Source organism: Heliangelus exortis, chromosome 2, assembly GCF_036169615.1.
Source record: "Heliangelus exortis chromosome 2, bHelExo1.hap1, whole genome shotgun sequence".
In the NCBI taxonomy this organism is placed as follows: domain Eukaryota; kingdom Metazoa; phylum Chordata; class Aves; order Apodiformes; family Trochilidae; genus Heliangelus; species Heliangelus exortis.
In genome coordinates this window covers 67,826,726-67,850,795 of record NC_092423.1, presented here as the reverse complement: position 1 = coordinate 67,850,795, position 24,070 = coordinate 67,826,726, and the positions used below count along the sequence as shown (strand labels likewise).

Below are 24,070 nucleotides of genomic sequence, written 5' to 3'. Positions count from 1 at the left end.
AATAAAATAAAAAAACTCTAGTTAGACTTCATTAGGGTTAATGTGATTTTACACTGAAGTCCATGAAGGCACAGTCAGGATTTGTATTTTTACCACCTAATGGGAGCAGCCTATTCTGCCACTGAAGTCAATGAAGCTTTGCCATTGATTTCAGTAAGAAAAGAAACAACTTTTGTCATAAAAGATTCACTTTACCTTTTTGTAAATAAAGAAGTAAGACATTTCAGGAAATTTCACAGTGTCTTTTTTCTTTTTATTATTGTTTCATCTGCTTTGGTGGTTACTTCATTTGTTGTCTGGAAGAAAACAAAACTAATTTATACTGTTTTAATACCTTAAAGGAAGTATAATGCATGTAGATGGGCTGTATTTAGGAGTGGTGCCAACACTGAGTAATTGTAATATATTATATAGCTGATAATATCTGACCAAATATTCTAGAATAAGTCACTGTAGAAGTGAACATATGTTTCCTGTGTGGCTTACAATATCATACTAAAATACAAAAGAAACTTGACTGGGTTTCAGTTACGAAATAATAGATACTAAGCCATTTTCATATTTGCTCCATATTGCCAAAATGTTTAGGCAGGTGTGTTTTGCAAACTTTGTGAAACAAAAGCTCAGCTGAAAGGAAATCAACATTAGGAAGCAAAACCAGTGCTGAGTGATAGTGCTTAAAAACTGAGAAACAAGAATGGTTTTAAACAGCAACTGAAAAGATCCTTTGATGGTTTTTAAAGCACTCCCTTATACTGTAAAAATATGTTACAGTTTTCTGCAGTTATGTACAAGACTTTGCATCCTGTATCAGTGTTACTTCTGTAGCTTGGATTATACCCACCAAACATTAACTTTTTTCCTCATAATATGAGCATGTCAACAATTTTTGAAGATGAGGAAAACATCTTCATGAGTCTAACTCTTAAATTATATTTTTTTTCCAGTTCATTATCTTATGTGTAGAAATGGGGGGGAAATGGCACCGAATGTAAAAGCCTCAGTATCTTCACACGACCAGCGATTTGCAGGAACAGGCAAACCTCTTTGCAACAAATGCATGGTTTGCTGAATTCAAGTGACATCTGTAATTCATATCTTACCTCATCCTCAGCTGAGAAAGTACCTTTTTCTTGAACTCCAAGCTGGTGCACCTTGCACTGCTGTGCAGAATGACAAGCTGCTTCCCTCTGCAACATGCCAAGGCTTGGCAGTAACACGGGCAGAAGTATCTGGGTCAAAGCCATTGTCAAGAGGCAAAGGTGGACAACATGACCTGAGGGGAGATTAAGAAAAAACCTAAGAATTCTGGCTGATTTTACCTAAGTCTCTAAAAGCCTTGAATTAATTTGAATTCAGTGAAGGCAAATTACTTCATGCTTTAAAGTGTACAGAAGCCTTTTGACAGCAGGGCTTGTATTGTGTAGCTCTGACATGACTTAGGAAGATAAGACATGAACAATGGAGAGTTATTAACAGGAATAATTTTCCATGCAAATGAGAAGCACCACAGAATAAATAATAGGATGGCTGTGACTTAATGGCAGCAGGCGGTCTGCAAGACTGAACATAAAATATCACTGTAGGAAAGAAATAATAAAGACAAAAGCTACTAGAACAAACCTGCTTTCAACAATGAGCTGGGGCAGTTGGACCCCAAGACCCCTTTTCCTGGAAGTGGCTCCAGAGATTCAGTGCCCAGAAAACATGCCTGAAAAGCCAGAGATAATAAACAACTGCAGATTTGCTAGACCTAAAGAGCTTCATGAACCCAACACATGTACCTTAACACCTTCACTCCACATCTTGGGGTCATCAGGATTATGACAGATGTATTTGCAAAATAAAAAAAACAAAACAACCCACTACATTAATCAAATATGTTGACCTCTTCAATACAGGAAACAGAGAAGCAACATAAACAGATGAGCAAATTAACATTTCCACACCTTGCTTTGTGTATTGTCTTTTCTGAAAGAGAAGTCCTCAGCAGAAAGGAAGTAGTGGAGGCTGTAGGTATTGGTATATATGTCCCCTGTGCTGCTGCTGTGACTTTCCCAAAACATGTTTCTGCTATGTGTGTGGCTACAACTCAGAGCTGAACAGCAGAGCTGGTGCTAGTCCAGGTGGCAATAGCTTATGCTGGTTGAAATACCAATCCCAAAAAGCTCACAGGGGAAAAAGTTCACACAGCAAACAGAGATGGTAGGTGTTCCTTGGCCCTTTTGGCCGCTCCTTGCTGAAGCCTCCCTCCACTTATATATAACTGACACCCACAGAATTTATCATACAGGAAAAAAGTATTTCCATTTGACATTTTGATGGACAATCTATGTAACACTAGGATGTTCTCTGAAACACACAGATCTCTTTTGGTATATTCTCTTTGACAGTGGGAGTTATATTAAAGCACGCTTAACAGAAAATAATGTTTTCTGAAGTTCATCATGAAGCAGAACAAGGCAAAGTACTGACTCTTGAGGAACAGGAGCTATGACAGTCCTGTCCATGCTGAACATTTAGTGCCTGTCTGCCCTAAAAGAAATCTGAAATAGACCTTTTGTAAAAGGGATCGATTTTCCTGAGTGAAAATCAAACTACTATATGTCTCTGTCTTCAAAAACTCCCAATACAGTTTATGTTCTATTGTAAATCAAAAGGTAAACCAGTCAGCTCTGGTCCATCAAGTGCAACATTCACTGAAATCAGTAGAGATGTAGCCATTGCCCATAAGTCTGGAAGTTTTCTGAGAAGCTGCTGACACAGAAGAGAGCAGTCAACCATGGGGGAAGGGAGGGAAAGGGAAAGGAGGAGAGGAGAGGAAAGGGATCCCCTCAGAATAAGATTGCTGTGCCAATGTTTGGGAAGTCTACATTGCTGCTGCCTCTTGTGAGCCTTTTTGTAGTTACAATCCAACACCCAAAACACAGGTTTTCTGAATATGTGGAAGCAAGATTATCCTGTTTCTGCAGTACATGTTTATCCAACTCCCCTTTTATCCTTCCCCTTCATCTTTGTCTCTCACTCATCTCACCATTCCTCCCAGTCCCCTTCTTGCTCCTAAAGTATAGCTCCAAGCCTTACTCTCATTCTCTGATGGATCAAAAACTATTTACAACTGCCTGCTTGCTTCCCCTTTTATGAAAGTCTGCCTCTTACCTTCATTTCTGCCCTCCAAGAATCCAGGCTTCAGCCACGGGGAATGAAAGCACCCACGCAGAGAAGTCTGAATTTGGACCTTTTGTCCAGAGAAGTGGCTGATTTTTTCTAGCTAAACTGTTTTCTATTACAGAAGTAAAGTTGGCCTTTCAAGAAAACCTAAGTATCTCCTTTCTAAACCATCTTATGGGAATAAATGTGATGAAGAAAGATGAGAATGAATATTGTTAAAACTTTAATGCTTTTACCACCAAATGAATAATTTTCCATAAAAATTAAGTCTTTTAAATTAATCAAATTTTTCTATGGGAAAAAGTCAGTGAGCCTCCCTTTCAAACTGTTAATCTGGAAGCTTTGGAGCTTGAGAATAATTCACAGGTACAGGTTACCTACACCATTATGGAACATGTTTCTGTGTAAGATAGACTCAGAAGACTCCATCATGGAAAAGAGGTGGCAAATAAAGGATGTGATTAGAGGCTGACTAATGAAGGTGCCATAGGCAAAGTGAATTGGAAATGGCTGTCCCTAATCTTCTCTCCAATAAAAGATCTAAGGGTCATCAGATAAAACTTGCACAGAGCAGGGTGGAACAAAGGAAGTGGTCCTTTATACATTGAGTTAAACCGTGGAAATTCTTGCTGCAAAGGAGTGTGTGTACAAAGGTGTTATATTGGCTCAACACGCAACTGCAAAAATACTTAAGGGAACACTCAAGAGGCCTTTGGCAATGGAGGCCCATGAGCTGCACATTACTGATGGGCAGAAGTTGTTTCTGCAAAACTTTTGCTATATACCTTTCCTCTTAATTCCCCCCTAGGCATCTGCTCCCAGCCACCATTCAAAAAGGGGTAAGAGGACATTCCATCTGACCACCCTGACCAGGCACAACTGTTCTTTTGTTCTGCAACTCAAAATAAGGATCGGATATATTCAGCAGTATCTACTGCTTATTGAGCTCACTGAAGCTCAGCTTCATAAATTCAGACAAACTTAACATCTCAAAGGCACTTCTATTCTGTAAAGTACTTCCAGTAATGGGGTTTCATGTTTGTCATCTTTGTATTTCCCATCATAAAAGTGCTTATTTTCATGCTTAACATACTGTAAAATTGACATGATCTCTAGAGATCATGATGGCTTCCCTCCTTCTTAAATTTTTTCTCCAGAAGATCATATTATGTCCCTTAATATTTTCTATTCAAACTCACTGCTTCCGGAGTGACTGCAATAAAATGTGAAACAAAGGAAGTGCTCCCATATACATTGAGTCAAGCTGTGGAAGCCCTTGCTGCGAAAGACTGAACTTCTTCAAACAGAAATGAGTCAAATATTGCCTCCTTTAGTTGGCCTTGAGCAGAGATAAAATAAGGGGGAAACCCCTTCTTTAGTAACCAATGCAAGTGATGATGTCAGCTCTTCCTACAGGAGGTGGAATTCTTTCAATGGTGACTTGGGAACAGAATCACAGTTAAATTGGCCCTTGACTCTCCTTGGCTGTAGATACAGAACTCTCTTAGTGGGCATCTAGTGACCCTATTGTGTGATGTTAGTTTGGTGGGTGACCAGAGAGAAGGCTGCTATTTCAGAAAAAATGCAGGAGAAATTGTGACAGTTATGTGAGCAGCAGCAAAATCAGAAGCATTACACTTCTTGGAAATGGACAGGACTTCAAGTTACTTCTAGATTAAGAAACAGAAGAAAAGCATCCAGTTTCTGAGACCAAGAACCTACCTTAGCTGCATCCTAACATCAGCCTGACTGGAGTTTGACCTCAAAACACAACAGCTCCAATTTCATTGACACCTTGACAGTGATTCCTAAATGCATAAACCTGTGAGAAACTATGGCACACTCCAGCAAGTAATCTAGAACTTACACATGGTGAAAGTCTCTCCCTAGGACATGAAATGTCCTACTTCTACTATAAATTTTACTTACCAGCTGAATAAATGTCCAGATTGTTGTTTAGATGGAAGTCTGCTACATGATATGCATGCTTGTTGTATGCTTAAGACTATCAAGCTATTGTTTCATTCTTTTGTGCCCCCTGAGACACCCTTTGGTAACAAAGTTGTTCTGCCTTGCCTTGTGCCTCTGTATGTGGCACAGAGGTGAGAAAACCTACATAAGTACATGACATTACTAGATAGTGAAATCTAACTCCCAGTCTCAAATATTATTACTTATCCATTTTCTCCCATCACAGTTAATATTCTGAGTAGTTTCAGTTGTCAGCTCTGGGTTACAATTTTCAAAAGCACTAAGTGTCAGCCTGACTTTGCTTCCACCAAAATCAATGGTATTTTTATTGACTTCGGTTTGGGGTGATGTTTGCACACTATAAGGCATTCCATTTTGTGTTTTGAAAGCCAAAAAGGACCTCTGAACAGAATACCCACTGGAGAAGGCATTCTGGCTAAATTAAATCCTTCTTTGTCATTCTGTTTCTCATTCCCCAGAATCTTTTGCGCACTAGGAAAGGTTTCTGACCATGAATATTTCAGACAGATGGGAATATAAACTTGGGTTAGAAATATGGGCAGGTCACCCATTGAAAGAGGTAACATTTGCAAAATCACAAAAGAATTAGCTATCTACCAATGTAAGTAAAACTTAAGTCCACTTATCCCTAGAGCTCACAGAAGTTTTAGAGAAAAATCTCAACTCTTTCTTTGCCATATGTCAAGGGTTTGTACAAAATTGCTTTTGACCTGCCAGTCCTGAAACCTCATTCACTGGCAACTTTTGGCACTTTATCCTAATGCTAAAATCATCCTCTTAAAATCAAATGATTGTAGCATTCTCCCAACATCCAACATAGCCCTCTAGAGTTTCACATCTGGCCACAGGGAGAGTGGTTAAGCACTCAAACAGGTGCCCAGAGAAACTGTGTGTAACCAAAATCCAACTGGGCAAGGCCTAAGCAGCCAGATCTGACTGTGGCATGTTCCCCCTTTTGAGCAGAAGCTTGGACTAAGTGACCTCCAGAGATCCCTTCCAACTGCAATTAGTTTCAAACTCAATGTTTCTGCTTCTTTTTTCCTTTTATCACTTCCTGCTAAGAGATCTTACATGAAAATGCAGCTATTCTAACTCTCCCCTGCCTTAGCTCTTAACAATTTTTTCTCCTGGGCTTTTCCTCTGCTATTCTGAATATCCTCTTTGGTTTTTTGTTTCGTCATTTTGTTTTGGTTTTTTTTTTCATGGTGTCTAGCCACCAACTTTAAAGACAACAGAGGCAGAACTTAAAGCCTTTCTCCCCAAAGGGCAATCTCAGTCATCAAGACAACACAAACCTCTTCAACTCAGTCTCACTGTTACATGACATCCTTTACTTAACCATCTCTGTAAAGTTATACAGGGAAGCTATATTTAAACATTGCAGTTTTCTTGAACAGCAGATCTCTTACACCCATCCTTTCAGTCATTAAGGATCTAAAAGGGGAATCTAGAGATTTGAGTTTTATATTTGGCATTATACCTACTTCTATACATCATTTGGGGGGGAGAGGTTCTGCAGTTTTTGATTAAACATTTAAGATACTCTACAGTATCACAGAATTTTTGCTTTGCATTATTTTTTCATTTGTCAAGGGTTCATCTCAGTTAATTAGGAAAAGATAATTTCTATAACCAAAAAATTAAGATTAGTACCATGATCTTAGCTCTTCTTCCAGTTCTCATGTCCCATATTGGATGACAGGAAGAGTGGATCTGAGACTCACAAAACTTGGTATTCTTTCCTGTATTTCAGTAGATCTACAATGCAGAAATTCATATTGATTAGTTCAGAGACAGCAATAGTTTAGTTGGAATACATGAAGATTTTGAAACATCTAATCTACATGGTGAAAGTAGAATACTTTATTTAAAGGTACCTTTAGTATCTGTTTACCTATTGAAGTCAAAGGCTAAGCACATCCAAAGGATGTGCTAAAACTGCACCTCAGAAAAATGGGGATAACACTATTTCCTCTCTGTTACCCTTCTTTGTCTGCTTATGTTGATCTTAAGATCTTTGCAATCAGAAATGTATCTTATTATATGCTCCCAAAGCATAACTGGACATCCACTCTTTTGAATGAAAGTAGGATCTTAAGCAGAAATTAAGAAAAATTCCCAACAGGTTTTATGGGTTCATCTTTTAAAGGGCAGCCTTTTAAGAAATGCATCTTTCCTCATGTGGCAGCCTTTCAGAAGAGATTCCTGCTTTCAAACCAATGAGATTAAATTTTGTCATTTTTACTTGGTCCTGTAAGCAAGGGTAAGAAATGCAGCTGAAACTAAAATCTTCCATATGGTTTCTGTTTTCTGCGCATATTTTTGAATATCAGGTGACATGTGGGTGGGGGAACTTCAAAATTAGCTTTAATCAAATCTCAGCTTTTGCTGGAACTTCCCAAAGCCTTTCTCACCCTTTGCTCCTGACTAAAGCATTTTGCTAGTTTTGGGTGCATTCCAATAAGAACTTATAATTTGGTTTTGGTTTGTTTTCTTGCCATGTTCCATGTAATTCAAAGTTTCATGATCTATCAGATCTATCCCTTTAGACTTCTATCATGAAGTTATCTCTAAAATGTTACCTCTGTATCTGAGATACAGACCACATTCAGAACAAATCTTCCGGTGATTTCCAAAAGACTTTTGGTCTGAATAGAGGAAAAATTGGTCTTCTACCAAAGGCAATGGAGATGAAAAATACTTGTGGAAATAAGTTGTTTTGACTGCAAAAAGAGCAGGGCACCAGTTTTAAGATGAGTCCTTACAGCTATGAAGTGTCTAACAGAATGGGTCTCCTTTCTGGTGGTGTACTTAAAGGATGTTGCAAAATCTGTGCTAAATCATACCTGAAGCCCATCAATTTCTTTCAAGTGATTAAATATGCTGTGATTGTCCTCTTAACTTAAGCTTGCTTTCAGTTGCTCATGCCTTTTCTTTAGCTTTCTCCTCCTCACTCACAAGTAGAAGTTTTAATCTGCTCTCCTCATTTAATTCTCTTGCCATCACAATCCTATCCTATTTCAGCCCCTGGTCTATCTTGCATTTCCTTGCATTATTCCTGCTCTCTTTTTCTTAACCTTTTTTCCTGTCTGTCTGTTTCTTCTCCCAACAGAAACAACTTTGAGTATATTCTATCCTAAATTCTGTAACTTCTACAGCTTTTTCTCTTTCATCTCTGTTGGAACAAGATTTGTTATAGAGTAGGTAAATATAATTTTGATTAGTAAGGCAAAATGCCTAAAATTATGGCCAATATTCACATACAACAAACTGATACAAATGTGAGCAGCAAATTTACCTCTTCAAAATTAGTGCAATGCCAACATAGCTCCTCCTGTTGATTTGAAAATGTATTCATTTGAACTCTGTCAATTATTGCTAGTTTTAATTTCCAATATCTGTGTTATTTTTCTTCTTTTCACAATGTACTTTTATTAGTTTGGGTTTGTTTTGACTCATTTGCATTGGATTGGTGAGGTTTTTTGTTTTGGTTGGGTTTTTTTCTTACCAGTGTAGCTACTCAGCTTTTATTCTTTATATGCATTTTCATTTCTTTCAACTAATTCATCCTATAGTACCACTCTTCTCCCTTAACTAGCTACAGCTGTGTCCTGCAGGCTTTATACCTGAAACACAGAAAAGCTCTTTCAGAATTATTTATCGATGTGGTCTCACTCAGCAAGTAAACCCAAATAATGATTTCATATAGTCCAGGCATTTTGAACATGGCACATATAAGTGCACTGTCTAGGTTTGTTTTTAAAATTACATCTCGGGCCTCCTCCAGTTCCTGGCAATTGAATCTAAATAAACCATTTTCACCATAGTCTCCAGTGGCTTCTTCTTAACTGAAGCTTACAGTTCTAGCACTGCAGGCTTCCCATTCTTGGTCTGCTGGTTGTTCTTGACACAACTAAAACATCATTTATGAAAATTTGGCACTCACTGGCCTCAGGGTCTCCATTCTCTCCTAATTCTCCTCCACCCACTCTATCAGCTCACAAAGCTCTTTGGAGGCCTCTTCATTCCACTCCAGCACTCCAAGGGGGATGAGGTGTTCTGCCAAACCCTGGGTTTGGTTCCCTTCTCCTGCCCCTGATGTCTGAATAATCATTCCCCTGGTGCACTTAGCAACTTCATGCTCATCACTTACAAATTCACTTTTCAATTCTAGGCATGAATCATTTTAGCCAAGCTAACAACCCAGCCTGTCTTTCTGACAACACACTGTGGATATGTAATCATCAGTGTAAGCTTAATATGATTAATCATTCTTCCTCACTAATTTTTTTTCCTAGCTTTGGTGATGCAGTATTGCACCATGCAGATGTTTCAGCAAAGACAAACTTCCTACCTTGGTGTTTTGATTTAATTTCCTTTCTTGAGATGTATCTTATTCTTGTTTTTTTACCATATTAAGTATAAGCCTACCAGTCTTCTGTTTGTAGGACCTGTCACAGTCTAGCCCTAATTTATTTACTGTGCTATTTGCTATTGAAATCCTAAGTATGAGAGTGTTCTTTCAAATTACTTGTGATACAGCCACCGGTCAAATTTTGAGGTCTATGCTTTTGTATTTTCTTCCATCCTACTTATGTGCACCTTCATGTTTCCCCTTAAAATGCTCTTTGTTGTGAGTCCTCAAATCTAAGATCCATTCAAGTTCCTGCTTTCTTTACCAGACTATATTCCTCTGTTATCTTTTTAGGGTACACAGGATGAAAAGCTTGATGAAGGGAGAACCACCTGGATAGCAAATAGGTTTGTGGTACCTCAGTAAAAATTCACATTTTAATAGAAATATATGGAAGTTAACAAATATATTATTAAATAATATGTTGTCTTTGTATTAATGCTATGGTACTTTCCAGTATTCCTAAACACTATGACACTTCTGCAAATTGCACCTTTTCCAGATAAAATTTGCTTCTCAAGTACCCTGGCTGAGATTTGTAAATGCTTGCATAATTCAGATGATTGTGTACCAAAATATACAGGTTAATCACACTTATTTAGTAGAGTAGATACAACAGTAGCTCCCTTATTCCGTCACAGTCAAGTAAAATGTGTATATTATGAAGAATCTACCACAACAGCAAAGTGTTGCACAAATCCTACAGCAAATAAATTTTACTCTGATTTCCAGAACAAACACCATACAACATATACTTTCAATCTGGATACCCTCAGAAATACATAAGTAATAAATAAATACATTACAAATTATGAGCTGGTTTACATTTATATCTGAGCAGATTGTTTAATGACATCTTTTAAAATCAGAGTTACATACATTTGTGCCACTACTGGAATATGGTATGACAAGTGCCAGGTGAGGTGGTTATACTCTGCATGACCCAAAGAAAAGGCTTCTACAGGTAGAGATTTATTTAACCAGTGCAGATTCTTGATCTGTACGTAAGATTTTAAAACAGTGTAATTGTAAAAACAGCTAGAGAGGAACATTCTAAAATAGCTAGAAAACAAAAATGTGAATTGGCTACCAAAGAACATCTAAAATATACCATGTAACCACTTACTACAGAGACGTGAAAATTTTAGGAAAAGGTGACAATGATAGAATTAGCTTAAGAAACAAAAATTCTACATTTAATAGAAACTTCTTAAGAAGCAGAAGCAATTTGACTTTTAGATTTTTTCTGAATTTAAATGAATGAGTTTTCTGTGTGGCATGCTATAATTAATGTAACAGTACACTCTGATGAGTGACATACCTGATTTGTTTAAGAAGATGCCAAAGTAAAGAAAATAAAAGGAATCTATGCTTTTCACCTTTCAGAGAAGTTCTTACGGGATCCAAAATTGATGGACATTTTTATAAACATTTGAATATTGTTAATACATCTTCCGCTGTCACCTATCCTGAGTTTTCATGAGATGGAAAAAACAGCACTGAATTCTTTCTAGTCCATCATCTATAGTAAGATCAAACCACTATAGCTTTGACTATCATTTTGCTAGAAAATTATATACTGGTCTAAAGATTCTGTGAAAGAAGTAGAAAAACTTCCATTGGTTTGGATAGGTTAAAAACCAAGGTTCCAAAAGATTTATTTTTCTGAGTTGTTTTCACAGAACAAAATGGAGGTAGATGTACAAACTCTCATTCTAAACACATTGTAGGATGATGCCCACAGTTAACTTGACCTAGTGATCTGGTAGATCAGTGGCATAGCACCAGTAAAATTTGACCTGCAAATAAATACAGAAGGAATGGGTTCAACTTCTAGATATGTTCATAAACAGTTGATCCACACAGCCTGCTTCCTACTGTACTGTACCTGCCCATGTATCCACAAACAGAGATATCTTCCCTGCATAATGTCTAACCAGCTTGTTGTCCAGTGTGGCAAATAAAATTCCTGCATCCCAACCAGTCAACCTAAGCTTTCGTTTTTAATTCTGCAAACATTAAAGACGTCCTCTTTCTCTTCTTTCATCTGGTGAAATCCTGACGTGTTTACTGAGCTTTTCCCCAGTGCTATATCAGGCAAAAAATTCCTATCAGTTTCCTTTCAGAAACGCTTCCTTTCATTAACTTTTCAGACTTGCTGTTTCCAAGGAGTGAGCCCAAGGTGGCCAGCTTGTTTCACCATGGAACAACTAGGAGCCTTAGCTCTCTTCCAAGGTCTGCCAAGTCCAGTTACATCCACAGCTGTGCACTGAAGGTTTCCTACACATATGTCTTTGCTTCTCTAAAGCAATTTCTAGGTTCCTTAACCCCTTTGTCCTCTTGTCCAGCTGTCTGGGAGTCCCCCCGCTGTGGCTGAATGTGGATTTCCCCCTAACTGGGGAAGTTCCCCAGGGCAGAGAGGACTTACAGAGAAATGAATGCAAATCTCTAGTTTTACTGAGCACTGAAAAGATTCCCCAAGGGACTAGTGGGGGGACAATACATTGCTTCTATTGAACTATCACCTTCGTGCATCTTGTGCTCAGGCTAAAAAAAAAAAAAAAAAAAAAAAAGCCACAAAACCCCAAACAACCAAAAAGCAAAAATTGAAAAATGTGTAGAAGACTCATAATAATCTAGAAGATGATGTCTAGACAAAAGTGTAAGCAGTAAGCAGGAGTGAAGAGTATCATGCATGCATCTAGGACGCTGCTTCCAAATACTAGTTTTGAGAAAATAGCCTTGGCTTCTGGGAATTTGACCTCAATAAAGACTGAGGAAAACCTGAGGACCACGTTCTGCTTTATCACACTTGAGAAGCAGAGGGAAGAGCTGAAACTCTGAACGAGAGAAAATTGGCCCAGTTATCAGTTACCAGATTCAGCCCAGGACATCTCTGGAGGAGGCAACTCAGAACAAGAGGGCAGGAGAAGCTTTTTTGGTAATCATGCCCTTTTTTATGAAAACACTGCCCTGCTGCTTAGCCTGACTGCAACACATGAATCCAGTCCTACTTCTAGAAGAGGCAAAAGGATCTTAATGGGATCATGAAAATTGAGATCCATATGGTACCAGACATTGCTCTACTGCATTTAGTTTAACTCCATCAAAACACAGATGAGGGCAGGAAATGATATTTTCTTGTGGTCTTATTTTTCCTGTATTATCTACTGCAACAAAATTTACCTTTTTGTTCCACTCTATGCGATGTTCTGCCTTCACAAGTTGAAAACTTTCTATTCCCTATATTCTTCTTTCATTTTCTTTCATTTCTATATTCTTTCATTTTGGTTTAATGATTCACTCACATCTTCTTTAGGGTCAAGAACAGCCTCACATATGATGTGTGAAAAGTGAGGGCATTTACAGGAACTTGGAAGCATTTCTATGAATATTCCTATCAAGAAAGAGCTTTAAAAATCAAAATTTGTTTTGCTGTTTGGTTTTTTTTGTTGGGTTTTTTTTCCAGATAGAGTAGGTTCTCAGGGTGTCATCAGTGTTTCCCCTTGAAAAGAGAAACTAAAAATATTTATTATTATATCAGAATGGTATGACTTGAGTATTTTCAGAACCATAGTTAATTAGCCCAATCATTTTTGCATCTGATAGTGACATCTTTTGTTTACACTGAAGTAGTGCAACCAGGTTTATTTTTCTTTGGATCATTGCTTTGAAGGGTAAATTTTGTAGCTGGAACTCTGTGGGTGCACATTACATAGTATGAATTCTTTTGCCTGATATCCCAGTTCTGCCTTTTCTGTTGTATTAATGATGAAATGAGGAATCAAACAGTGAAATAGATATCTGGACTTGTAAATTAATTGGATCCCGGAGGTCCTCACTTGGCATCTCACTTTGTTTCTTGTCTCTACACTGCATCTTGAGTTAAAAATCTACCAGATCCTTATGCCATAGTTAGGAATTCACACTAAGTTATTACTTTCTCCCCCTATTTTAGGAGGAAGGGAAAAGAGGCATAGGGAAAAAAGTCTGTATTAACAGTTTCATGTGGGTGTCTGTCAATATATCTTGTCATAGTCTAAATCAAGGAGCGACTTTTATGTGAAGAATATGAAAATGGAAGAAATAAAAAATGAAGATGATGAATCTCAACTCTAACATTTTCTTTTCTGCATGTCCAGATAGCTTAATAGTAGCTTCATTACCAAAGAAAAAAATGAGGTTTTATCATTCATATAATCAAAAATTCTAGAAGGTAAAAATATTGTTCAGAATAAAATAAAAGTTATTTTGCGATTTTGCATTAAGAAACATTAAAAAAACCAAAACCACACACAAAATAAAGCTGTAAAATTAATATCAGCAAGGAGATTGGACATGACTTTACACTCACCACTGTTGTCTGGAGAAACTTAAATCTAGATTTAATCTTTCACAGAATATTATGGTCTTCTTCTCTTCAGGTTGATGAAATAAGCAGTGAACATACAATATAATGAAATATTTAGATCCATGGCAAAGGAACATGACTCTTACTTGTACCAGGCAGTGCATCAAGATCAATGCACAAGTATTAACACCAAGCCTTTTAAATTGTAAGCTGTAGCCCCTGTCCTACAGTCTCATTCCATTTTGCACTTGAATGCAACTGAAATCTCAGAGAAAAATACCCCAGATTCAGGTGGAAATTCTGGCGAAATGCCATGCTTTGTTTTACCTTAGGGAATGACCCAAGTCAAGCTCTTTCAGAGAGTCAGTCATCAGATTGCACCTTTTGGTTATCCTGACAAACAGCCTAAGGTTATCATCATCACAATGATCTTTAGCACTTAATTTACCAGACTGCCAGGCAGCATGGCCGAGTGCTAAAGGCCAGAGCAAGACTAAATGCTACATGATCTTAATGAAATATGCTTACATCATAATTTCAAATCACTTCTGCCCTGTTGAGCATGTTTATGGGTGAGACCAGTAGCTACTCCTATTCAAATGCCTCTATACCAAAACCCCTTGACAGATTTGACTCTTCTCTCTACATCCCTGGCTCTGCTTCCCCCTCTTCAACTCATCCTATTCTCAGGGCAAATTAATTCCCAGACACCTCCAATCCCTCGAGTGGGATTTTTTCCACAATGCATCTGCCAGTTGTCAGCAACAACTTCAGACATGAATCTTCTTTCATCAGCCACAATGTGTTGCTTACTCTGGGAAAAAAGTAGCTGTGTGGCAACCGAAGAGACACAAAATGCAAAAATGGACAAAAGCCCCTCCATGTGGAAGGCTGACACCTTGCAAATGGAGCCAACAGAAGATGCCAAAACTTTTCCTGCTTCCCTGAGTGGCCACACTGGACCTGTCAAATGGACTCTGCAAAGACCTTGTACTCACATCAGAAGCATAGAAAATCTCTACTGTGCTGTGCCAGGTGAAGAAGAGGGACCCCCTTATAATTATATCTGCAACTGCTCTGCTCTGAAAACTTTTCTGAGTGCAAGTACTGAGGTGAAACAGAAAGCTGGCTTAGCTCATGAAAGTGCCAGATGGGCACTGGAGAGAAAGCTTGACATAAGCTGCAAGCCACAGAGGAAAACTTTCCAGGTGGAGAAAGTCCCAGAAACAACCAAAAGGAAAAAGGTCTGTTGGAAAAAAGAGTCACAGTCTTTTCCTACCAAAATTTGCTCTCACTTCAGGTATCATTGAACATTCATTTTCTCATTGCCCTGAAATACTGAAGGGAATGACCAAGTACCAGACACAGATGAAGTTAACCAAGCAGCTTACCATTTTCCAGAACCTATGTGGTATCTGTTTGATGTGCCTTTCCTTCATATTCATGCCAAACAGCTTCTAAAGGAATTCTATTAGCACTCTAGGGTGCACACAAACCACGTGATATTGATACAGAACCTTGACATCTTTGGGCAAATACTGGCACTGGGCTGGTGCTGGCTAACATGCTGGCTCAGTAAGTCACTGCAGTGAACTTAGTGGCACTACCCACATGTGAGATGTTCTGAGCCACCAAGATGGGAAGTGTTTTCCGAACAAAATGAAGCAATGTCCAGTCACAGAACACAGATGAAAAGTAAATGAAGGCTGGAACAGCTCCCAGAGAAAGGAAAGCCCAAGGGCTAGGTAGTACATTCATTACTCATAATGTAGCTTCATTATGTATGTGGTCCCTTTGCTTTCCTCACAACTTCCTTTTCAAAAGTTTGTGCAATACACATGCTACTGTTACATTGGGAGCAACCTCCACGTCACTTCCAGACCCCTCTGGATCTCTCTCTTTCTAATCCCTTCAAGCAGCCTCCACTATTTTCGTTGCAGTAAGTAAGCTTAAAGTCCCTTTTCTTCTGCGTTCTTCAGCATAACCCTCAGCCAGGCAAATATAAAGTCAAACAACCCCCAAAGTATGCAGCAGGATTTAGATACTGTTACAGTAGCCCAACAGAGGAAGGAAGAAAGCACAGGGCTTTTAAACAATTTCTCCTTTTTCACAAGGTCTTCCTGTGAGGGCTTTTGCAGGTCAGCATTGTAAAGTGAGTGGCTGCATCACTGGACTGCAGTCTGATGCAATCAAATCACTACATAGGATTTTCACACTCATGGTGTTCAGTATTAACTCAAACACTTTAAAAAGCATGTTGCAATAGGCTTTTTTTCCTAATATTTGCATGGAAAAGACTATATAACAGAGCTCAACTCCTCTGCAGCAGGTCCTCCATAAAAGTGATGACTGACAGAGGCTGAAAAATGTTTTTGTTTGTTTTATAATGCAGACTACCATCAAGGGTCTTAATATTGTTAAATAGGAATATTAAACTGTCACATCCCATTAATCAAATCCTACAGCATCAGATATTGGTGAGGTACATCAGCTGAAGTTCTGTCACTAGGTTCATGTTAGATTTACTGACAGTGGAAGTTCAAATCCCAACATGGTCAGCTCATCCCTCCATCTTTCAAACTAGAAAAATGAGATACAGATGTGAGGCTTTTTCTGAATATAGCTTCATTTCCAAGGAAAGTTTTTGGAATACAGACACTGAAATATAACTTCATTAAAATCAGTGATAACATCTTTTGGCTTGTCTTTTATGAAGGAAGTGTCTACGTTTGCAGCAATGCCTGGATTGTCTGCAGTAATTACGTACACTGTTGCATAGCTGTTTTAATTAATGCTGTATAATTACTTCCGATATTGAATAAGCTGCCAGTAAAACTGAAGATTTTTATGTCTGTGAGAGAAACAGTATCTGAACTATGTACATTGGCCTAATAAACACAGGCTATGAAAAAGTAAAAGCTATCAAACACTTAAACCTTGTACACTGTTGATGTTAAGGGTAAGTAAAGATTTATGCCCACATCAGGGTAATCCCTTCTGATAACGAAGCAATGATTTTATTTATTTATCAGTAGTGAAGATTTACCTAAGACTCACAGTCTTAGTTTCATTCAAGTTGTTTGGTTTTGATTCTGTGTCTTACTGAAGACTTATTCTTGTTTTTCATGCCTACAGCTGTTTTCTTCTTAGCCCTGTACTACCTCTGAGATCAGTGAAGGTCTCTATTTGGAATATCACACACATGGGGAAATTAAAGCTCACTTTCTGTCTTTTTCACAATTACACGAAACTGCTTAAAGACTGTAATTTTTCTCCACACACTCACAGTTAAAGAACCAGAACTATTAATAAGTTCTGGCACATCATATTGTATGACCTTAGGATCTGGGGACAAACAGATTTAGTTTTTAAAGCCCAAACGTACACATTCTCCCTTGGATCTGTTTATCTCTCTAAACCTAGGGGAAGCCAGAGGAAACCTTCTCAAGAAGCATCTCTCACGCTTGGCAGCACTGTTACAAGTGTTGTAATTTCTGCTAGATGCTGCTGGCTCTGAGCCATCCTCCCCTTTACATAAGATGTCTTTGTCCCCTGGTGCAGGGGGGGTTAGGTAGGTTGTGTCAGACACTTTCAAGCTGAACTATTCTTCTGCACAGCCATCACCTGCAAGTTCTGCTGTGGGCAAGGAAAAAGTGATGCACAATTGACATCTGACTAGACCACTATTTCCTTCTCATTACAGAGATTCGCCACCTCAAGAAGAGTCCCTGGTGGGGTCTAAAGGAAGATGAACAATAGGTGGTGCTGAGTGATGATGATGATGATATAGAAACAAAAAAATTGTCAGTAAGGTGTCTGCATAGACAGGTCTTGAAATCACAAACAAATATGCATTCCCACATCTGAGTCAAACAACATTAATGAATTTTTATATGAATACTAGCTTGTAATTGTAAGTGGGCAGTTTTTAAAAATACAGTTGTATTGTGGAAATGGGAAAGCAAATAATCAGTGCTATGGTATACACAAAGAACTATTAAGATGCAGGTCCTCTCCAGAAACCTTTCATCATAGTGAAAGAATGATTTTAGGTTTTATATTGCTCCAGGGTGGCACGTCAAGAAAGAAAAGGTAAATGAAACCGAAAGCTGTCTTAAAAAATACTTTCCAAAATCAATGTCATGAAGAGAGGACCCTGGCATTAGCAAGTCAAGTATCAGCCCACATCAGAAACTGTAAGAGCTTTAGGAGCACTACGTGCCAAGTGCATACACAGAGAAATGAGTCACTACATCATAAGGGATGAAACCATGAGAATTATCGCGCGCTGCGGGCAATATATTCACACAGCCCTACCCCAAGTCATGCCCCAGCACATGTAAAGCTCAGCAAGAAGCTGGCACGTTTCCCTCAGGCCTGAAAACAATGGTGCACCTCAGAACATAGTGCTGGGAAGAATGGTTTGACTAAATATCTCTGTAGTGTAACCACTGATACCTAGGAGGTTACGCAAGCAGTTCAGTATTTGTTCTATGATTTTTAATGCAGCAACACCCAGAGGAAACCAAGTGTAATCTGTACCCCATCGTATTAGGTACTCAAGATTATTTAGATCTGCCTGTACTGCTACTGGTAAAATTATAAGTCCTGCTATGAAGTGTAAGTGTTTCAAAGAGAGCAGGGGAGATGCATTATGGTCAAAGGTTTTGGTTTCTGCTAGTCCCAGGATAAATGTCCCTGCTTAACTCTGACCATACCTCTAATAAAGCAGATGACTAGGTATCCACAGAGGTTTCTGTTACCTTATTGTTTTTTTAAGCTCAATTCTATGACACATTTGCACAGACCAGGAACCTGTAGAGCATGTTCCTGTTCTTACTTCTCTCATATTTCCATTGATGTTTTGATTTTTTTTTTTAAATCCTTTCTTACAGTTAAAAAACCAACATGGGTCAAAAGATCACCATATTGTGTGGCAGCAAAACCTCCTAAAATCAACTCAAAACCACCACTATAATTTACAGCTCTCCTGTGAAACAACATAAAATTGCTCTATCACAGCAAAGTTATCCTTGAGCAGCCAAGCTTCACCACCCTTGGGCACTTCTCACACAGGGGGCACAATGCTGTCATCTTTCATACCACCTGTGGGCTGTGATTTCCCAGACTGACAGCAGGAGCAGGGGATGTGCAACAGAGGTTGTGTCTCCCCTGCAACCAGCTGGGACAGAGAGAAAGCAAGAGTGAAAAGAGACTGGGAAACAGCCATGGACGTTTGGCTTCTCTTCTTTCCCTCACTCATCTAAAGGACGCATCTTGGGCACTACTCTACCTTTTAAAAAAAGCATTTATGATAGTAAGCATTTCAATATATAACTCTAATGCTTTAAATCCCTTTTCTAAAAGACGGTCTTTCATTCCTGGGTGCCCAACCTGAGCTTGCTCTCAAAAACTGCCTACTGCCAATGGATTTCTAGCAAATCTGCTGGATGGGGGCTGTGTGGCCCTTTGGCATCCCTGATCTTTTTTCAAGATAGGCATCCAAATTTGAGATAAACTAACTCATATCAAATGAATGAACACTCTAGACAAGACTCTATACTTTCCTCCGGCCAAAAAGATTGTCAGTGGTAGAGATTAAGTGTTCTTGTTTCCCCGTCCCGCACGTATCTCCCTGACTGTTCTGCCTCTAAACAAAAATAATTTTCTGCAATTGTAATCACTACAACAAACACTAATGCACAATTTTCCAAGTAAAGCTTTGCTATCATAGTAGTAGTTAGAGAGGTAGAAATGGCAAAAAAGAATAGATTAAAAAAAAGAAACATAACTTCCTGTGCTATCTTCCCACTAGGTAAAACTGCAGTATTGAGGGATTCTGTTATGGTATAGAGTTAAAAATAAAAAGATCACAATGTCTCTTTATCAAAAAATGTACTGAGTTGGAGCATTTCACTTGGTAGGGAGAGAAAGAAGGTGGAACGGGAGAGGAAGAAAGGGAGAGGGAAAGGAAATTATCTTTCTTCCAGTTTTCCACTGGAGTTTTGTTGTCAGCTTTGACTACTGTATAGCAGCTGCTATGTTGTTCTTCAGGTTGAGCCCATGCAACACAGCAATTAATCACAGAACAAATTATTTGCTCTTGTGAGGCGGTGTGATTCAGAATGTTAAATGATGATAGGCCACTGAAAAAGTCAGAAAACCCAAGGGGAGAAGCAATGTTGAGTGCTGCAAGAGCTACACTGAGTAGCCGCACGGATAAATGAGTTTGGGGGATTTCTCAGCTCTGTTCACTGCTCTTGGGGCTTGCAATACTGCAGGTAGAAAAAGAAAAAAGGAGCAGGGGAAGAGGCCAGGCCACGCAGATGTACAGGAAGAAAGTGATTCTAAAATGTGACAGAGCTGTTGGATCTGCACGACTGGTTACGGTGCTGCAGGAAAGTAACTTTGTGCTTGTGCCTTTTGTGTAGGAGGTCTGGGCACAAATGGGAATACCCCACAAGAACATAAAAATAAAAAGATAAAACTATCGTTATAGCTATATGATTAATGCCATTTAGTAGATGGGACAAATCCCTCCAAACCATACACCAAGTCTATGCCATGCAGATCAAGCACAAAAGCAATCTAAAGTAATGGGGCACGCTGAGGTGATTTTAGTTCACATTATAGGAACAAAATCAATATTTCTCAAACCAGAACTCTCAAAGAGTAAACACCAAGTTCATGCAAATCATTGAATTAACAACTTGTATGAAAATGTAATTTTACATCACCTTAAGCAACATCGACTTTGCCTGGAGAAGAGGAGGCTCAGGGGAGACCTCATCACTCTCTACAACTCCCTGAAAGGAGGGTGTAGCCAGGGGGGGTTGGTCTCTTTTCCCAGGCAACTCTCAGCAAGACAAGAGGGCACGGTCTCAAGTTGTGCCAGGGGAGGTTTAGGTTGGACATTAGAAAGAATTTCTTTACGGAGAGAGTGATCAGACATTGGAATGGGCTGCCCAGGGAAGTGGTGGATTCTCCGTCCCTGGAGATATTTAAAAAGAGACTGGATGTGGCACTCAGTGCCATGGTCTGGTAACTGCAGCGGTAGTGGATCAAGGGTTGGACTTGATGATCTCTGAGGTCCCTCCCAACCCAGCCAATTCAATGAGTCTATGATCTGCCAAAACCTCATATTGCTTGGTTTGTTATTACACCTTGCAAGGCAGCTTACCAGGGCAGGTCTTGCATAACTATTGCAATAACACCTCCTTCTCTGGGAATGCCCTTTTTTTTTCTGTGCTCAGGAAGGAGGCACGTATGGACAGGTGTTACATTTCTGTTAAAACTACTCTTTCACACATCTGATGAGAGGTTTGGGCGGTGGAGAGGTGGGAGTAGCAAGTAGATATGGTAATGCATCCTCCAGTCCTGCAAAGGCTACATCATATTTATAGTATAATAAATGCTTGTATTTATCCAAATGCATCAAAAACTCTAAGCACCATAGCCCAGGCCTCCTTCAGGCATCAGCAGTCCATGGCAGTGCTTGAGCCCTGACCCTGCAAGGGTTGAGAGGCTGGGATACAAGCAGCCATTTGCCAGGGAGTCCCCAGCCAAACCCCAGCTGCTCCCTAGGACAGACCCTTTGCTGACTGCAGCCCATGTTGGGACAGTCAACAGAGAAGAGCCAACGTGGACATTCAGGCAAAGAGGCATCCTGTGTATGTTGGGAGTCACAGGGCCACAGAAAGGCAGATTACCTGCACCTAGGAAACAGTAACAAAAGAGCAAGTGGTTTCAGGAATGTCTTGAGACACCTGCTTCCCCAATCATTTGAGCACATCCCAAGTGAAATGCTATTCACAGCTCCCCCTGCCCCATCCGATACCCAGAAATTAGCATATATCTTTTTCTGGGTGTGCTACAGCCCAATTTCTTAATTTTCCCCTTTCTATGTTACAGCCCAATGATTATGACTGGAATTTTGCCCCTCAGGGGACTTCAGTCATCAAGACCTATGATACTGCAGAAAAGCAGGAGGTGAGGACAGGGGTGAATGTAGGGCACCCCCAGGCTGAAAAGACTTCAACCTGAGGAACCAGCAGCTCTTGCAGAGCAAGGCTGTAGCCTGGTGGCTGGCCCTGTTAGTGCAGAGGTGGGTTTGGATGCCAGCCCTGGCTCCGGGGAACATCCTTCCATTTCATCCTACACAATAATTAAACACCTAAAACATTCCTCAGAAAATTCTATGTCAAAAATTTTTGCTCCACTTGGATTTTAAGTATAACAGGTTAGCCAGCAGAACAGCTTAAAGGGATGAAATTTTGCAGGAAGACTGGAGGTGGGCTGTATCTTTTGCCACGTCTCCTTTAGTCTCTACGCACCAGTTTGCCTGGCATCAAATAGGAATTATTTTTCTTCGTTTGTATCAAATACTGAGAACAACATCTGCTCTATAAGTAAACTGTTAAATTTACACGTGAAACTCAAGATACTTAGGTTCTTTATCTGATATATAAAATCACCCAAGACAGCATGGTGGAAGTAACAAAATAGCTGTTCAGCAGAATTACTCAGAATTGAAGCAATGGAGTCATGAAAGAAGACATGTGCATGATGAGCATCCGCCTACATAAAGTATCTCACATAAGAAAGATTTTGACTGATTGCAGCTTCACTGTGACAGGAGAAAGCACGACGGTGTGGGGGTGGATCTACTGCTGGATTTACTGCGTTTCCCGGAGTTTTAGCGCCTTTAACAGAGCGATTCTCGGCTCTCCAGCACCCTCCTCTGGGCTTCGGCCAGGCAAGCACCGTCCTCCCTTTTCTATCGCTCTAGCAGCGTAATTTAGTGTCAGGATGCTACAGACAACTAAACGCTGCTTTGTTCCTGTTGAAAACTTAACGAGTCTTCGAGTTGCAGAAATTCAGAGAAGCCTTTCCCCGGATTTACATCCTCTGCACAACTCTTTTGAACGTAAATGGATTTGGTTTGAAGCTGAGGGTCACTGCCTGGCTATTTCCAGTGACAGGTGTTCATCTTGAGCCTGGGAGGGAGACTGTGAGTTAAAACCTTTTTTTACTTCGATGGCTTTTTTACTTTCATGGTTAGCATTCAGATCACAGGGTAATGTATTCATGTACAGGACATGATCCCATTATTATAGCTTGATCCCAAGTTGATGGAAGACTAAAGAGAGCAACTGGGAAGCAGTAACTGAGTTACTGTTGTGGGTCTGTCCCATAATGGGCCTTGCCAGGGTGAATTCATGGCACACTGGGCAAGTGGGTCCTTCCTTTCATTTTGCTGGCTTTCTTGCCAAGTAGATTGCAGCTGCATGGGGTCACTTGTCAGAAGATGTTTTAGACAAGTCCTCTGGCACGTAAGAGGTACCTAAAAAAATCCCTTTGAGAAGAATATCTCAAATCAGTTGTTTCTGCAATACAGTATGTCACACATCACTGAACTCACCAGAGACAGTGCCTTTATGTACCTGATGGCCCCTAACTAGAGTTTATCAACTTTATGGAGTCATGTTCCAACCTCCTTGTTCAAATCTAAGGAAACGTCAACCTGAATACAAAAACAGAGTGTCAACTTGATATATCTTTTTTTTCTCCACAATATATAAATGTAAATCTGACATCTGGGACAGAAAGTAACTTTGAAGTGCAAAAGAAACAGGTTTCTCAAATTTATTTTTTTTTGTTTCATATAAGAGAATTACTGGCATTAAAACTTTACTTTCTCCCTCCTCCACTTCTCCCTAAAAAACAAAACAAAACAAAACAAAACAAAAACCTTTAAAAGTCTGCTTTGAGCTAGTGTTCAAAAACAAACAGGTAGAGCTGTAGAATACCAGCAGACTTTAAAGAACCTTCTCAGAAAGCTATGTTTAAGTGGGGGGTTTTTTTAATACCATAGCTAATGAATTGACATTTTGAGTTAAAACACTCCATAAAGTGCCCTTCTGAGGAAAACAAATTGCCTATTTATTACCTCTATAGATATCAGCTAATATTCATTCTGCTAAATATTTACATGAACAATTCTATAAGAAGTTGAGGGAGAGTGCAAACACCTCCCTCTATTGCCTTTTGCCATCACAAATGGGGCAAAGAACAACAGTTGTGCTTGGCAGGGACTCTCATTATTCAGATGCAACAGAAAACCATAGATCTGCTGTGCTTTA

The 24,070-nt window shown here is 39.4% G+C and overlaps 1 protein-coding gene across 4 annotated transcripts in view; it reads right to left on the bottom strand.

Annotated features, from left to right (window-relative positions):
* The window catches only part of DUSP22 (dual specificity phosphatase 22), an 80,873-nt gene that overhangs the window by 51,247 nt on the left and 5,556 nt on the right, over positions 1-24,070 (bottom strand). Inside the window, exons 2-4 of one of the 4 annotated variants that reach the window (XM_071736537.1) lie at positions 6,817-6,921; positions 1,624-1,711; positions 1,104-1,276 (exon numbers count right to left, since the gene is read on the bottom strand). In XM_071736537.1, the coding sequence (XP_071592638.1) occupies positions 1,104-1,276; positions 1,624-1,711; positions 6,817-6,846 (291 nt within the window). In that variant the 5' untranslated portion in view covers positions 6,847-6,921. Of the gene's footprint in view, positions 1-1,103; positions 1,277-1,623; positions 1,712-6,816; positions 6,922-24,070 lie in introns of those variants that run through there. The other 3 variants (XM_071736538.1, XM_071736539.1, XM_071736545.1) reach the window with 3 other exon arrangements.